Here is a 17940-nt window from a genome sequence, read left to right on the forward strand (position 1 = left end):
AATCTCCCTAGGAACATGGGGGAGCAAATAGCCAGCGAATAAGAAGAAGCCCAAGAGGAACCCAGCTCTGTTCTGGCTCTTGAATTTGGCCCAGAGGAGGGCCAACCAACTTGCCCCACTTGTTTCTCAGGGCAGCAAACTGTATTTTTGGAGCTCATCGGGACATGTACCTACCTTCTGGACACACACAAAACACAGTGTTCCCCAAATGCAGCCGAAACCCTTTATTGGAGTCACCCTCCTAATGCCAAGAGTCACTGGTAGCTTTCCCAGGTGGTGTGCATGGACAGGTTGACCCCGGGTGGGAACTGAGTGCTGGTTGGTGCTGTTACAGTACAGATGAATGCAAAGACTTGCAGTAGCTGCCTCTTAGCAAATTCTCTTTCCTCCTGCCCGGTCGCGGGGGCATCGAGGTGGGGTAGGGGGCAGGCTGCAGGGCCACTGTGCTTCTGTGGCAGGGCTGTCTTTTCTTTCTGGCTTCCCAAAACTGTGTGCTTCCGTCTTGGGGGCAAATAGCAGTCCCTAAAGAGAAAGCGCTCGCCAGCAGGCCCGCCGAGAAGTACCGTGGGGCCAGCCTGGCCTGACTTGCCCTGCCCGGCCACCCCCATCGCCCCCACCTGGCCTTACACTTCCTTCCGGAGCATCACCTTGATGTTGCTGCAAATCTGGCCCAGGGCGGCAAAGAGCGGGTTACAGAAGGTGCGGATGCAGAGGGAGTAGATGTGGCTGATGCACTGGATCTCGATCAGGTAGCTCTTAATGCACGGCACCACTGCCCAGATGTGGCAGAAGGAGATGCAGGCGAACAGGAAGCCCCAGAGCAGGGCCAGCGGGACTCCCAGCAGTGTGGACAGTAGGCGGTAGCACCAGTACTTGGAGACCGTGAAGGTGGTGTAGCTCACCTTCCACACGCTGTCGAAGCTGTAGGTGCCCACGGGCTCTGCGATCACGTCTTCGAAATCCACCTGCGGGGGCGGGGGGGAGGGCAATCTTTCGGTCACAACATCCACCCACTTCCTGCACTTCAGTGTGCCGGCGGCAGAACGCTCTGGAGGGCTGGTTGCACCTGCTGGCGGGGCCGCGTTGCCGGGGATCCTGACTCAGCACGGCCGGGGTGAGGCCTGACACTGCATTTCTGACAAGCTCCCCGGTGATGCCGGTGGTGCCCGGGAGCAGTGAGGCACGGAGCTGGGCCCACGCCCTCATCTTATGGGTGGATAAACAGGCCCTGGGGACTTGCGTGACTTGCTTAAAGCCACCAGGACGTGCAAGGCATGTTTCCTAAATTCTGTGATTTTATGATCCTAGAGAGTTGGACAGTCCTGGTCATCCTGGGGATAAGGAGGAGACATCTAGCTAGGCTGGTCCCTGAAGGGAGCCAGGTGGAGGGAGGGGCGAGGGTTGGAGAAACATATTGGGCACGGCTAGGACCTCATGGGATGGACAGTGTGCACCCTCGGGGTGATGCAGGTGCTTCCAGAAGGCCAAGGGCAAGCCCAGCGTGGCCAGAGTGAGGCGGGAGGGGCCTGGCCAGACAGTCACTGTGATGAGCAGTCTCCGAAGCTCTAATTTGTGTGTGTGATGAGGACTTTTAGGACCTACTCTCTTAGCACCTTTCATATATGCCGCACGGTGTGGTGAAGCATAGTCACCGTGCTGTACCTTACATCCCCGGGACTCCTTATTTTATAACTGGAGGTTTGTTCCTTTTGACCCCCTTTGCTCACCACCCGCCCCGGCCTCGGCAACCACCAGCCTGTTGTCGGCAATCTGATCTGGATTTTGCGTAGCTGGCTGGGCCAGTGGTGGTTGGGAGAGAGGGCGCAGGTGGGGTCCAGTGGGGAGCCGTGGCAATATTCCAGGCGGGACCCACTGCCAGGCTGGTTTGGGGTGATGGCAGTGGGTTAGAGAGAGGCGCACAGGTCTGAGAGCTATTTTAGGATCTGGCATGTGGTGAAGTGAGGGCCATGCCGTCCTGGCTCGTAAAGGTGTCTGGTGCCGAGTCAGGCTCAGCAGGCCCGAAGCACCTCACCCTAGTCCCACGGCGACCTCGGACTTTCCTCTTCCTGCTGCCTACCCCAGCCCACCTTGCAGCTGGAAAGCACGGGTGCTCAGAGAATCCGGTTCACACTTTCCACTGTGAAATGTTGCTGAGGCCCCATTTGGGAAGTGGGAAAAAATAATCAGTAAACTTGAAAAAAAAAAAAGAGTACTTTCAGCCGAGTCATTTAACTAAACTTTCTTGAGTCCCCGTTCTGCATTAAACACTATCATAGCTCATATGCGACGTCCTTTAACATCCCTAAGCTTTAGCTGTCCTGTCTGTGAAATGGGGACATGATCATCTTTCATGCTCCTGGGCCATTTGAATAAAAGCTGGTTGAATGAAATCTCAAACTCATCAGACTGAGGGTGGAGGGGTCACCTGTGGGGCCTGGAGGTGGGGGGCCAGAGCTCAAACATCAGTCTTCCAGGGGTTCCTCTCATCTGGGCACAGAATTACTATTCAAATTGCTTTTAAATGACATAGCCACATTGCAGAAAATTCAGGAAATAGTAAAAGGAAAACAAAAGCATCTCCAATTTGTATTTCTCTAGTACTAACAATGTCCTTGCTTTGGTGCTTTTCTTTCCAGGGTGACTTTTTTGGGGGGAGGGAGTGGACACAACCCTGTTGTATGTATAATGGCGAGTCCTGTTTTTGTCACATGAGTATATTCTGAGCTTCCCGTGCCACGCCTCAGATCCCTGGATCCCCCTGGAGACCGCAGAGGATGAGGTCTCACCCAGGGGCTGGTATGTTCAAGGGGAGCAAAGTTGACAGCCTGGGATTTCAGGCTGCAGGTGATGTGAAAAGCTGACTCAGGGAGTCAGTAGGGCCTTCCCGGACCCCCTGTAAATCTCAGCCTCCAGCTGTCTCTGCTGGGATTCAGCAGAGGTCATTTAACCTCTTAAAGGGGGGCCTGGATGGAAGGGCGAGGCTGGAGGGAAGAATATAAATATGGTCCTCATCTCAAAAAGATGGTACTTATTCCTGGAGGGCTTCTGGGAAGTGGTGGCAGGCTGGGAATTTGGTGGACTGTGAGCTTTGGAGGCAGAGATGGAAAACTGGTGTGCTGGATAATTGGAAAAGAAGTCCCAAGTTGGTTGAGGAGCACCTCATGGCTTTGGACAGTGGATGGGAAGGACTGGCATCTTCTCTATTTGGTTTATACGGGGCAAAAATTCAGAGTTGTTGTTTCTCGGGGGAGCTTTCAAATCTCAGAAGCTGGGGAGGATAGGCCTGGGCGACCATTCCAACCCTGACCTGGGTCCACCCAGAATGATTATCGAGGTTCAGTTAGATCCCTAGGGCCTGGGTCCTGTCCATTGCGGCATTCTGACCTCTGTCGCCTGCCCCTCCTCCATCATGGCCCTGCCCCAGCCTGATGCCTCTTAGCACCCTGGCTGGCTTCTGGTGCATGGGGCAGCCCCAGGAACTTTGCCAGCCGGAGGAGATATTGTCCCAGCAGGCACTTCCTCCTTCCTTCGCTCTCCCACTCGGTGCCTGTGGCCTCCCTGCCCTTCCTGTGGCTGTTCCTTAGGATGGTGCCTCCGCTACTCACAGGTGACCCAGCCCTGTCTCCTCACCTCACAAGAGGCAGACAGCCCAGAGGTGGGAGGCAGGGCCCAGAGGTCTGGTCCTCGTTGACCAGAGAGACGTGCCTCAAGGCAGGGCTCCCAGCCCCTTCTTTCCAGCCACCCGCCCTGCTCCTCTGTAGCCCAGCCTGCTTTGTTCATTTAGTCTCATGTATCCTGCCTTTCAACACATTTGATTATTTGTGTCTGGCCTCTGAGAGGTGGCAGCGTGGAAAAGAGCCCCGTTGGAAGTCACGCTCTGGAGGCTGGAGTCCAGCTCTGCTACTGACTGGCTCTGTAACCTTTTCTGAGCTTTTCTGTGCCTCAGCTTCTTGGATTCATCTCATAAAGTTTGTTGGAGGATTCAGTAAGTTAAGACATCTAAGTACTCAGAACACTGGCCAGCACAGAATACCGGATTAATCACCGTTAGCTGTTGTTGTGGGTTGTTACAGGGTGTTCTCGTCAAGAGGATGGTAGAGCCCCAAAAGTGGCTTGGCACACCAGTGACATGCTGCTCTGATGAGTGACTTTGGCAGATGACTTACACCTCTGAGCTTCACTTGCTCATCTGTAAAATGGGTTTGCTATTTCTTACAACCTTGTTATGAGGAATTGAAATAATTAATCATCCGTTCACCCCCCCACCATCTATTCACCCACCCATCCATCTCTCATCCATCTATCCATCCATCCACCCACCCATCCACCCATCCATGCATTGATCCATGGATCTATCCATCCACCCATAGATATCCATGCATCCATCCTTCTATCCATTCAAACACAGATTCATTCAGCACCCACTCTGTGCTAGGCATACCACCTCTTGGGCAATGCTCAGCATAGTACCTGGCACTGGTAGGTGCTCAGTGGCAGTAATTATGTGTTCAGTTCTCATGTTGCTGTGAAAATATATCTCAGAAAATCTGTTGACACCCCAGATCCTAAGTACAGTAATTCTGCGGCTTACCTCGTCGTAATTGTGTGCGTATGCACGCACACCTCCACCTGCACTGGTAAGATGGGTGCAGGCTTCTTTTCCCTCATTTCTGTTTACGGTAATAATCTCACTCCCTGGGACCTCTCTGTTGTGTCTGTTAATTATTACTTCTTTGCAGAAGACGTCGGTGCTGACATTTGAATTATTCCCTGTAATTGCCTTTGGGCACTGTGCATGGGGCGACTGCTCGTTTTCTGGGAATCAGAAAATGTGCTCTTGGGGGATGGGCTGTGTGGGCAGGCCCAGCTGTTCCTCTAACTCGGGCTGAGCCTTGGGATGGCTTTGGTCACAGCGCTGACTTTGGGGAGGTATTTATAAGACCCGGCTCAGGGAGATCTTAGGCAGTCACGCTGGTGCATCAGAAGCACACAGTGACTTCATTTCTGAATCCGTCTCTAAAGTGGAGGGGAGATGGCTTTTCCTGGGAGGGTGGTGGGGTGGGTGCTGGACCCATCGGCAGAACCTCAGGGCTTGGTGTGCAATTGGAGAGAGGGTAGAGGGTGGGAAGGGTGAACGTGGCTGCCCATTCAGTCGGTGTCCCCGTCTCTGGCATATTTATTTTTGGAACAGTGAGAGAGCCAGTTGATTAATCGGAATGAGCCAGCGCAGCCCCCACAGGCTCCAAGAGGATGGGGAAGGGTGCAGGGCAACAGCGCTGGGCTTTGCCAGAGGTTTCGGGGAAGGCCAGCAGCCACCCCCTGTCAAAAATACCTCCCCAGATTCCTGTATGACTCAGTCCTTGGGCATCCTGGGCCCTGGACAATTCAGATAGAGTATCTGTGGGTGGGGAAAGAGCTCTAGGCAGGGGGATAGACACCTGGTGCCAGTCTCTACTTGACCACTGAGTTGCTGTGTGATTTGGGGCATGGTGCTTTTCCTCTCTGGGCCTCCGGGGTTTTTTGTTTTGTTTTGTTTTGTTTTTGTTTTTTCGTTTGTTTTTAAACACACCAAGAGGACTGGGCCAAGAACCCTAGTGACTCAAAGCTCGATTTGGAGTCAGAACACCCAAGGGGAAGGTTTAGTTTTGCTGGGTCTTAGTTTTCTTGCCTAGTACCTTGCTACTTAAAGGGTGGTCCAGAGCTGGTGCCCCTCTTCCCAACAAGGTATGGACAGAAGTTGAGAGTAAGCATTTAGAAATAGTCACAGAAATTTGAGCCGGTCGTTGTATGTCTGGTAACCCTCATAATAATAAAAATTGGGGCTTACATTGTAGATGCCTATTTTTCATTTCATTGCCCTAGTAATTCATTTCTGTTGAATTTTGCCAAAGTGTTGGTGTTCAACAAATTGAAATTATTATAATAAAACTGGCCCTCTGCCCAGATAATTTGAGAAACATGGCTCAATAGAGTAGGAAGCTAAAATGGGGTGATAGCTGTAAAACAGCTGAAAAATGGCAATAATTATGATTGGTAATAACAATAATAGAATTCTATATGATCTGGGGGAACCAAAGCAATGCTCACAATGTGGCCCTTGTAGGTGGTTTCCGGCCATGTATCTTATATTTAGTATTTTGCCAGCTTTTGGATGGGGTGTTAACCAGTCTCCAGAGATGACCCCCAATTAGTCATGGCCCTGGGTATTTAAGCCCTTGCCTCTTCTCATCCCGTACTGAGTCTGGGCTTGCCCTAGGACTCGCTTTAATCACCCGAATGCAGGAGAAGGGATGCCGTGCCAGGTCCAGAACTAAGCCTCACAGAGGCCTGGAAGTTTCTGCCTTGGGGAGTCCCGAGCTGCCATATATGCTGATATAGAGACTGGTGGAGTTAGAAGTCTGTTACTATCCCCTGCTCTAGAGCCTGGTGGAGAGGCCACCTGAGGGAGAGACCTAGCCATGCCAGCCTCCCAGCTGCGCCCCGCCTTCCACCCGTCCCCGTTGAGGCACCAGGCATAGGAGGGAGCCAGCTCAACAGAGGCCCCAGGTGGCTGCCACCGCTTGAGAGGCCACCAGTGGGAGCAGTAGAAGTGCCCAGCTGCATCCACAGAACTGTAGGAGACCATCACAGGCTTGCTGCTTTACACCATTGAGTTTGGGGCAATTTGTGACCACAGCAATAGATAACCAACACAGTGTGTCTTGAGGGGAAACTGGTAATAACTCGGGACTCCAGGTTTCTCTTCTACAGGACAAGGGGGACTCTGTACTTGAAAGTGCAAAACACTCACCGGCCCTACCAAATAGGAATTTCTGGTGGCAGAACCCAGAAATCTGCATTTTAACCGGCTCCCCCAGGAAGTGGACCACCTTTTGAAAAGCTAGATTAGTTAATACCTAGGAGTCCCCATAACACTAAATTATAAATACCTCAGTTTGATTAGTCCAGTGGAGGTCTTCTGAGAGGTACCTGATAGGGGACCAGACATGTCCAAAAGGAAGAAACCGCCAACATAGAATGAGTGGCAGGTTGGATGGCCTCCCAAAACCCAGTCTCAACCTGCCCCTTCTGCTTTCTCCCACAAATTCTCTTTCAGATGCACTTAGTCCTGTCATTCTTCAGCAGGCAGAGTAGCAAAGAGGTTTCCTCTATGTGTCAGCTCTGCCTCACCAACGGTCTGTGGCTTCGTGGAAGAGTGCTGGGATCCATTAATAATGTCTGCCATGGACATAGGTTGAGGGGGTGGTGGCAGTAACCATCTCTCACGCTTGCCAGTGCCACCCAACATCCTTCTCAATTGTATGGTTTTTGCTTATTTTGTTCCCTCTTCTTCAAAAGGCTTATTCATATTTTAATTTTTTCCCCATTTTTTTTTAATGCACCTGGGCTTCTGTCTCCCCATGAAGCTGGCTCTTGATTTTCCCAGGCGAGAGTAAGGTCTTCCTCCCTTAAACCCCGGGACACTTCATCAGGGCCTAAACTATGGCGTTTAGCACCTTCTCCCAGATATTCTCATTATTTGAGTCTCATCCTCTCTGTTGGTTTGGATTCCTCTCAAGAGGAAGTACCAGGTCAGTGTCCTCTTTCTGCAACGGGGTGTCCAGGAGGGCCCAAACCGGGAGCAGAGTTTGCCGAACTGGTGGCTACTGGGTCCTTTGGGTGTTTCTTAGCCTGAGCTGATAGGCAAAGGGTGCGGTTTGTGTGTTTTTCTAAGGGAGGAGGGTGTTTAGTGGCAGATGTAGCTGTAGGATGGGCTGGGGTCATGTCTGGCCCCCTGCCCTCTTTGACCTTGAGTGGCTGTGGGGAGAGAGGTTGGAGCCTGAAGGTGAGAGGGACCTGTGTGACACTTTGGGCTCAAGCATTCCCACTTTAGGATCTGAGTGCCTCAGTGTGGGTTAGGGAGACAGCCCCGAGCCCTCTCAGAAAGAACTCAGAGGCCTTTGAGGTGAGGCTGCGGGTTTCCGAGCTGGGTCTGAAGGGAAGGAGGGAGAGCCCTGGGGACTGCTGCTGTACCTTCACATCCCCCAGAGCCTGGCATGCGGGTTCATGCGTGCTCATCCCCATCTCCTCTGAGACAACCCAGGACCTGGCACATAGTAGGCACTCAGGAACAATTCGTGGGATCCGTACTCTGGGAATGGTGGTGATGGTTGGCGGAGGAGGGAACGGGGTGTGTTCTAATCCCCAGGAGCCTCCCCTTAGCCCGAGACCCAGCCCCAAACCTTGGGGACCCCAGTTCAAGTCTGGCAGGCTGTGCAGGGCTCTCCCTATGCCTTTGGCACCCATTTTCCAGCCCAGGTTCAAGGGCTGTACCAGGCCTTTGTTGGGGAAGTTTGGGGAAGTTTTGACTGGAAAGTCAAAAGGGAGCGCCTCCAGTCTACTGAGGGTCAAGTCCACAGACACCACGGGTCTCTCTCCTGCTCTGTGTCCTTGGCTTTTCTGTGTGAAACCTCAGCAGCTGCTGACAGAGGGGACGGGTCTCTCTCTTCACCACCCAGCTTCTGTTGATGCCAGTCCTCAGGCCAGAGAGGGAAAGGGATTTCCCTGGAGTCACACAGCAAGCCTGTGTCAGGCTGGGACCAGAACTTGGGTCTCTGTAGCTTGGTCTTATTCCGGCATCTTTCTGTGTCTCCCATTCTAGCCCATTAGCGCTGGTGAAACCAGCCTGACAGGTCCCTCCTCAGCTTTCATCTCCACCTATGCCTTGTTCCTCTTTCTCTCCATCTCTCTCACCCTCTCACTTCCTTTTCCTGCCGCCTCCCTCCATCTCGTCTTTGCCCCAGTTAATTAAAGAAACCCAGGTGCCCCAGGATCCCATTCAGACAGGTCCCCTGCCTAGCCAGCTCTCCTGTCTCTTCCTTCCTTTTATCTCTTTCACAAGACCATACACAAACCCCAAGTTGGCTTTGACCTGTTTGTGCTATTTATCTGACTCCGTTCTATGATCCTCGTTCTGAATTTCAAAGCTTTTTCATTTCTCAGTTATTCAAAACAAAAGAAAGTCAAATAACTCCCCAAACCAGGGAACGTCCAATAAATACACCAAATAATCATCTCCTCTCGACAAGATTATCTGCAAGGCCTTTTGCTTAGCCGTTGAGGGATGTTTTCTGGGGTTCCGGAGAGACTGCTCTCAGCTCCTGGGGAGGCTGTCCCCAGCCCTCCCTCGGATTAGAACCTGGGCCTGGAGCCTGGAGCTGGCTCACTCCAGGCTCGGTGGGGCCTGAGAGACTCTCTACACTTGTCAGCTGTTGTGGGTCTCTTTCAGAAGCCACATTCTCCCTTGGGATCCTCTTCTCTGCCCTCAGCAGCCGGCTAGGGACCGCCTGAAGGGGAACCTGGTTGTACAAGCTGGCCCCCGGCTGCCTTGTCTTGTCCTGCACGCTCCTCCAAGCTCCACCTCCGCTCACGCTTGTCACACCCTTGCTGTGCACCAGCGACTGTGTTAGGCACTTTCCAATCCCTTATTTCTTTTATTCCTCGCGTTATACTTTTATTTGCACAGCACTGCTCGGAGAGTCCTGTACCTGGTGGAGGTAAATGATATTATGTTCATTTTACAGAGGGAACTCAGGTCCTGAAAACCTAGGTGGCTTGTCCAGGGTCATGGCTTTTAGGTAGAAGAGAGTAAATTTGAAACCAGGCCTTTTAAAGCCGAATTCGGGACTCTTTCCTCCAGACCGCACTGCACAAACCACGATGAATACTATTTTACATTTATCTAGTAATTTCCCCCTTGTGGCACTTCTCACACTGGGCCATCAGTACCCTGTGGGCACCCTTAATGATACAGATAAATACAGTAATAGCATAGTATGAGCTATGATGGGGGAAATGCCTGGAGGGAAGTTGGAGCATGGAGGAGGGAGCGACTGTCTGCCTGGAGGAGCTGAGGAAGGCTTCCTGGAAGAGGTGACATTTGAGTTGGGTCTTGAAAGTGGAGCAGGGCATTCACCGCAGGGAAGAGAGGGGGGGGATGCTCCTTGACACAGGAGTATGTTCTGGCTGATGTGGCCGGCTCCTGGCGTTGGAGCTGGAAGGCGGAAGAAGAAGGTTGGGGCCCGATCGTGTTGGGGCTTGAAGGCCATGGGGAGATGTTAAAGTTTATTGGGCAGGGGAGGTGTCCCACCGACGGATGACAGCATAGGGGCTGTGCTTCTGAGCAAGCCCAGAGCCACACTGTCTAGTCCAGTGGCCACGAGCTTTGAGCACTTGACCTATGACCAGGGCAACAGAAGAATTCTAAATCTTGTTTAATTTTAATTCAAATGTAAAAGATGATACTTCATTCTGAGATGGGAAAACTTTTTAAAAATGTTTGGAACGATTTGGGCCTGTGACTTGATTTCAACTGTACATTTTATGAGATCTTAAGACAAAACAAGGATTTCTGATCCATGTGGAGGCTGAACTGATAGGCAGCCTAAGTGTAAGCTACAGGCTGCATTTCAAACATGAAAACAGACTGTAATAGCGCATGATAATTGTTTTATATCAGTTACATGCTGAAATGATACTATTTTGGAAATACTGTGTTAAATCAAAAATATCACGAAAATTTCACCTGTTTGTTTTTCCTCTTTAAAATTGTGGCTGCTTAGAGAATGTACAATGACATCAGGTGATTGTATAATGGGTCGCATTGTGTTTCTACTGGTAAGGGCTGATCTGTGATTCTGATGCATTTAGTAGGACCCAGGGGGCCCCAGGCACCTGCCCTTTTAACAGCCCTTCCTGTGACTCCCATGCGAGGGGTGGGCACCCTGCTTCCAGGAATTCTGCTGAAAGATCCCTGTGGCTACTGGGCGGAGGTTGGAGCGAGGGTGTGGGCCTGGAGGCGGCCAGGGTGCTAGTGGCATCCAGACGAGGAAAGGGGCTGACTCAGGCAGTGGCCATGGGGGAGACGCCCCAAAAGCTGGGTAACTGTCCTCTGAGCACTGCCTTTCGGGAGCCCGGTGCCCTCCGAGAGGCCTCTGCCCTGGCCTGGCCGTAGGACCTGGGGTCAAGCGGGGAGCTGGCATGAGTGCTGGGCATGGCCCCCACACCTTGGGCAGTGGACACGGGGCAGTGCTCTGGGGGAATTAATGCGTACTGGAAGCCACCCTCTGGGGATTAACCCCGCGCCCACCGCGGAGACCGCAGAAATAACCCCTGGCGCAGAAAAGAGCCCAAGTTGGCCACCCGTTGGTCTTCATCCTGGGATGAGGGCCAGGAGCTAATGGGAAGAGCCGTTACCTGACAGCATTTCAGTACTAAATGCATCAGAATCACAGATCAGCCCTTACCAGTAGAAATACAGTGTGACCCATTAGCTAATGGCACTTGCCTCTGTGAGTCGCCTCCCCGCCCCACACCTGCGTCATGTATGTCCGGCTGAGGTTTTGCTCTTGTTTATGCTAAACGTTCTTTGGGGGGGTACATGCTGGCTTTTGAGGGAGGATTTGGAGCAGACCGAGGAACAGGGCCTCTCGTCGGGGAAGCCGGTCGTGGTTGTGCATGGATCAGAGCCCTCCCCCGTCCTGTGCCCAGACGCTCTGCAAACCCGACACCCTCCGGGCAGCGGTGCTCAGACAGGCCCGCCGAGCCTACCTTCACTATGTCCTCGTTAATGTTCTTGGGGTCTCGGTTCACCAGGTCGATCTCCTTGCAGTGGATGTCCTTGACAATCTGGGCCTCCAGGTCTTTGTGCTCTTCGGCCATCATTGTGGAGCTGGGGGACCGCGGGAGGAGACCTGAGCCGTGTGGCCAGTGTGGCTGAAAAGACTTGGGGCAGGGACACAGTTCAGTGTCCCCAGACTTGTGCCTTTGCCGGCTAAGCAGGCCCCACCCAGCATGCCCTCTGACAGCTGTCCCACATAACTTCAGCCTGCCTCTCGCTAACGCCTCTGTGGCAGGCCTCCAAGCTAAAATTAAGACTGGAGCTCTGCTGGAAGGCCCAGCGCTCCTTACAGGGGCCTCACCCGAGCGAGAGCAGAGGCTTTGGCATCTGTGGGCCACGGGGCGTCTGGGCTGTTGGTGCAGGCCCTGGGATTCACCCCCTGCCATCAGCATGCGGGCAGCTCTGGGAGGGGAGGAGGGGTTGGCCCGCAGCTCGGCCTCTTGCGGGGCCAGGAGCTTTGGGACACCTCGCCTCTCCGCCCGCCACGCTCCCACCTGGAGAATGGGGCTGCGCTAATAACAATCAGGGGCTCTGCCTGCCCTCCTGGAGAGGAGGAGATGAGCTGGCGTGTGGAAAGGGGCTTCGGGACCTGAAGTCTGGTAGGGGTTCTCACTGGAGTCGTTAGTACCTGGCCCTGCCGTTTGGGGGCCTGGAGCAGGGCTGAGTCTTTCCCACTTCTGGGGTTTCCCCTGGAGGGGAGTTGATGGACTGTGGGGGGAGACAGAGAAGCAGACCACTGATGGGGCTGCCCACCCTCCCGTGCCTTCTTGATGCCACGTGGAGGGGACATGAAGTCCATGTTTAGCTGCCCTTTGCTCTGCCCCTAGTGACAGTTCCCGGGGTGCTCATGGGCCCCAGACGCTGCACGGGCGTGAGTGGGATGTTCCTCTCCAAGGTGTCTGCTCAGTTTTCCTGGGTCCTCAGGCATCACTCAAGCCCCCCCCCCCCCGAAGGATGAAGACTCTGAGTGCCCAGGTGCCAGGGTCTGTGCATCCATTCACCCATCCTCCCACTCATTCATTCAGGATTTGCTAACAGCTGGGGACAAACAGACCAATCAAGCTCTCTTCCTGCCTGGAGGATCTCATAGTCTGTGGGGACAGACTGATTAAAAAATAAGTAATTATGATAGGGTGTGGCAAGTGCTATAGCTCAGAGTTATTTTACAAACAACTTACCTTAAGAGGCCCACAGGGGCTCTGACAGCTTACTCTGAGGGCATCAAGGAAGACTTCCTAGAGGAGGTAGCTTTAGAGTTAGGTGTTAAAAGGCAAGCAGGAGTTCATTACCTAGAATATTTCAGGTGAAAAGACCATAGGTGTCAGAGGACTGGTGTGAACTAGGATGCTGAGAAGTGTGCAGTGGCCAGGGCCTGGTTGTCTGGTGGGGGTGAGGCAGGACATAAGGCTCAGCTTGGGCCTGGGTGGGAAGGATCCCAAATGTCATACTAAGTAGTATGGATTTTTTTTTAAAGATTTTATTTATGAGAGAGAGAGAGCATGAGCAGTGGGGGAGGAGGGGCACAGGGAAAGGGAGAAGCAGGTTCCCCACCGAACAGGGACAGCCCGACTTGGGGCTCTATCCCAGGACCCTGAGATCATGACCTGAGCCAAAGGCAGATGCTTAACCATCTGCTTAACCGACTGAGCCACCCAGGCACCCCCGAAAGAGTATGGATTTTACAGAGGTATTGGGAAGCCCTTAAAGACTTCAGTGCAGCAGAGGGTCTATTGGAATGATGTGTGAGGATGATCACTGGTGGTTAGAGCCGGGTGAGTTTGAGGCAGGAAGACAGTCAAAAAGCTCAAGGCAAAGAGCTGGCCTCTGTCAGTAATTTCTCTTGGCTATTATCTAATAAAATGCAAAATACTTGTGGCTGGTGCAAGGTGGGAGCTCCTCCCCCCACCACATAATACAAATAGATAGTTCAGAACTACAGTGGGAGCTCTATTATGTCATCAGGCTCCCAGACCTCCATCTTTCTGTTCTGCTGTTCTTATAGTCACCTCATAGGCACAAGGTGGCTGCCGCTCTTCCAGCCATCAGATGAAAGAGGAAAAGGGGGCGAGGGTGCACCAGGAAAAGGCATCTGCCAGCTAAGTCAGCTCCAATAGAAAGCTTTCCCAGAAGTCCCACTTGACAAGTTTTGTTTGTCATTGGCCATCCCTCTTGGCCAACGAGGCCAGGAAATGCAGGTAGCCCCCACAGCGTCACTAGGGATAAATGGTAGGCAACTAGCAAACTCTCTTGCTAGCTCTCTTAGGAATTACCTGTTTGTTTTTTCCTTCACCCCCCTGCCTGGGCCCCCAGGTCGTGGGAATACGGACCTTCTGCTGTGAAGAGTTGAGACGAAGGAAATGTTGCTGCCTGTGTTCACATGGGATACGGCAGGGATCTGAGCCTGAGCTTGAGTTTTGTCCCCTGCAGGACCAGATGTGTCTGGTCAAAAGCCAGGGCAGCTGGGGCAGTAGTAATTCACAAGGGATGCAGGAGGAGCTGCCTGGAGGAGGCTCATCGTAAAGGACAAGTGGTGGTAACAGATAATAGTAATGACTGTGGACAACTGTGTTTTTCAAAGATGGCCACATCTGTGCTCTTACAGGAGGAATGACTCTCTTCCACTAAACGGGGTCTGTGCCCTTCCCTGTTAATCTGGGTGGGGGGTTAGATTATTCTGACCTAGAGAGCACGGCAGTGCTGATGCACTGTGACTTTTTTTTTTTTTAAAGATTTTATTTATTTATTTGACAGAGAGATAGAGAGAGAGCACAAGTAGGCAGAGAGGCAGGCAGAGGGAGAGGGACAAGCAGACTCTCCACTGAGCAGGGAGCCCGATGTGGGACTCAATCCCAGGACCCTGGGATCATGACCTGAGCCGAAGGCAGCCGCTTAACCGACTGAGCCACCCAGGCGCCCCTGCTCTGTGACTTTTGGGCCAGGCCATAGGAAGGATACAGCTGCCTGGCTCTCGCCTCTCAGGACTCCTGCCCTTGGAAATCAGCTGGGGGCTGAGGAAGCCCAAAGGAGCCCACGTGGAGAGACCACGTGCGGAAGGGTCCAAGGCCCCCAGCTGGCTGGCGACACCAGCTGCCCGACGGGAGAGTGAGTGAGGCTTTGGACGAGGCCAATCCCTGGGCTTCATGTCACCCCTAAACCCCCGTGGCTTCTGGCTGAAGCCCAGACGTCGTGGGACAGACACGCTGCTCTGCGTCCTGTCTCAATATCTAAACCACAGAGGCCACGAACATCCCTTTTTGATGCCACTGAGTTTGAGGGTAGCTAGTTTACAGTTACAGGAACTAGCACAGTGAGTGCTCACTGCAGGAACAGCAGCTGCTTTGTTGAGGTTCACCATGCGCTGGTGCCTTGCGAAGGGACTCTCGGTGTGCCTGAGTTGTCCCCTTGGTCCTGTGAAAGGGTGGCTGCCTCGAGATGGTGGTCGATGCTGAGGAGGTCGTGGGGCAGCTCATACACATTTTGCGTGTCGGAGGAAGAAGATGCTGTGGCCTGAAGTGACCCGGGAGAAATTTCTGCCAGCGGGTGGCACTGCAGCGGGACCAGAAGTCTGAGTGGAATTAGAGAGGCAGGGTGGGAAGAGCCAGATGCCAGAGGTGGAAAAAGAGCCATCTCATTTCATTCTGACGATCCTATTTCCAAAGGCGATGTAGTGGGAAGAGACTTTAACTCAGGAACTGTTACGAACTCAGGCCTGAGGTCTTCTCCTGGCCCCATCGCTAACTGGTTTCGTGACCTCGTGTCGGCTCTTGACCTTCCCTGTGCCCACCTGTCAGATGTGGATGGCGATCCTCACCCGAGACTCTGTGCCTCACACCCAGGGACAACACTAACAGGGCACCCATGGGCCCATATACCCACAGAGGAGACATTACAAAGAACATACTGGAAGATGAAGCTTTCGAGTCAGCCCTGGGGCGATGCTCCTGACACGGGAGCACAGTAAAGGAGGCAGAGTGACTTTCCAAAGCCCATTTTGTGCCTGTGGTTTTGTGGAGGATGCTGCGTTCTTACTTTAAAGCCATTTTGTTGTTGTTGTTTGGCTTGCTCAGGGAGAGAGGGAAAAATCTTTGAAAATGGGCCGTGTAGGAAGACATAAATCTGTGGAGTGTGAAAAGGGGAAGTAATAGGAAAGATGATATAGACCGACTCACCAGGAGAGTCATAGCATTACAGTCTGAAGACTCAATTAACTGTCAGATTGAAGGCTGCATTAACCAGCAAGATTTATCACTTATGCAGAAGTCTCCAAAAGAGGTAAGGCAAGGATGCATAGAGAAGGAAATCTTTTTGTTTTTTGTTGGAGTTTTAGATCTAGGCAGAGGGCCTCTATTTTCTGTTTGCTACTTGGCTTTTGGAGTCTGCATTTAGAAGACCCATCACAGCATTCCAGAGCTAGAAGAGACCCTGTTTCTGCATTTTACAGATGAAGAGTGTTGGTTGCTGGAGGGGAAAGCTAAGGATTTGGAGATATAAGAAGAACTGGGAGTGATTGACCATCTGCCAATCAGCAGGCCACTCCCCTCCAACCTTCAGTTTACTCCTCTATATAATGATAAGGACACCATCCCCTCTTACCAGATTTTGGTACCTGATTCCTACCAGAGATTTTGGAGGTTTTTAGAATGTTTTCCAAAAAGGGCAATGCAATCTCAGGATGCATTAATAAAGATATACCATCCAGAATGATGGAGGTGACTTATTTACTCAACTCTGCACTGGTCAGACCATAGTGGGAGCCTGGTACATAGTGGGAGCCTTGGGCTTCATGCTCCAAGAAAGGTTTTGGGAAACTAGATCCTGTCTAGATAGGGTAAATAAGATGGTGCAAGAGCTAGAAGCATGTCTTATGAGAAACAGAACAATGTCAGTTTGAAGGAGAGAAGACTGAAGGGGAAGAACAGAAGAATCTTACTCAAATCCGTGAGAGCTTAAGGGATGAGATTTATTCTGAGTGGTCCCGAGGACTGGTGAGTAAGTGGCAGACTTTGGCTTCATTCAACCCAGTGCCCGGCTCATGGTAGGCCTCTTGATAATGGTCACTGATAGGATTACTGTCAAGGGTACCAGGAAGAACTGACTCTCAGTTGTCTACTAGGCTGCTCCAGAAAGGAGTGAGCTTCCCAAAGCTGGAATTGTTCAGGTAGAGGGTGAAAGGGGGTCAAGGGTTGGAAAAGTACAGGGAAAAGTAGGCAAACTTTGGGGCCAGATAGTAAATATTCTAGACAGGAACAGCTACATAATTTGCAGGACCCATTGAAAAACAAAAATGTGGGGGCACCTGGGTGGCTCAGATGGTTGGGCGTCTGCCTTCGGCTCAGGTCATGATCCCAGGGTCCTGGGATCGAGCCCCACATTGGGCTCCTGACTCAGCAGGGAGCCTGCTTCTCCCTCTCCCTCTGCCTCTCTCCCTGCTCATGCTCTCTCTCTCTCTCTCTGTAACTCTGTGTCTCAAATAAATAAATAAAATCTTTAAAGAAAAAAAAAAAAACAAAAATGTGGGGCCCCTTGCTAAAAATAATTACGAATTTCAAGATGGCGGTGGCAGAGCATTAAACTAAGCTTGTGGCATCTTCTAAGTCCGGGGCGCCGTGGGTTGCATTCCCATGAAGTTGCCCCTGGTTTTGGGCCCTGTGAGTCATATCGTCTCTGTCACTATGATTCAGCTCTGCTGTTGTAGCACGAAAGCCGCAGACCATACATAAATCAAGGGGCATGGTTGTGTGTTGGTAAAACTTTATTTATAAAAATAAGTGGCGACCAGATTTGGACCCACGGGCTGTAGCGTGCTAACTGCTGTAGGGTGCTGAGAGGCTCATGAGAACCACGGCAGGACGGCGTCATGCCCGAGCCTCTGCCCAGGTTTAAGCACCACAGAGTTGCTTCTCCTGCCTTCTTCTTCCACCCAAGGGAAGACTCTATCTCTGCCTCAAGTCCCACACCTCACTGGGATTCCTCGAGTCCTAATCTCCCTTTCCGTCAGGGAATGAGAGTAAGTAAATGAACCCAAGTCTCCATATTCCCCGCTAGGGTCATTGCCAAAACAGGGGAGACTGGGCCCTGCCGTTCGTTGCTCAGGTGGAGTCCACTTTGCCTCCCAGGTGAGAGTAAAGGCATGGAATGTTTGCCAGCCTCGAGGACCCACAGCAACACTGTTCAGGAACAACACTGGAGCAGGCTCTGGGGAAGGGGCTGTGTGTGCCCGTGGATGAGACTGCTGTTTGCTGGATTTTTTCCAGACCCAGCGGAGGCCTTGCTCTCTGAGA

General features: G+C 52.2%; 1 protein-coding gene across 1 annotated transcript; it reads right to left on the reverse strand.

Annotated features, from left to right (window-relative positions):
• Nucleotides 1-209: 209 nt before the first annotated feature.
• On the reverse strand, nucleotides 210-11827 carry CAV3 (caveolin 3). Its single transcript, XM_034997190.1, has 2 exons — nucleotides 11590-11827; nucleotides 210-965 (listed from the first exon to the last, which is right to left on the reverse strand). The coding sequence occupies exons 1-2, from the start codon at nucleotides 11701-11703 to the stop codon at nucleotides 624-626; spliced, it is 456 nt and encodes a 151-aa protein (XP_034853081.1). The 5' UTR covers nucleotides 11704-11827; the 3' UTR covers nucleotides 210-623.
• Between the last annotated feature and the right edge of the window lie 6113 nt (nucleotides 11828-17940).

This window comes from Mirounga leonina, unplaced genomic scaffold (genome assembly GCF_011800145.1).
Source record: "Mirounga leonina isolate KUSES-001 unplaced genomic scaffold, KU_Mleo_1.0 Mir_94, whole genome shotgun sequence".
Lineage (NCBI taxonomy): Eukaryota > Metazoa > Chordata > Mammalia > Carnivora > Phocidae > Mirounga > Mirounga leonina.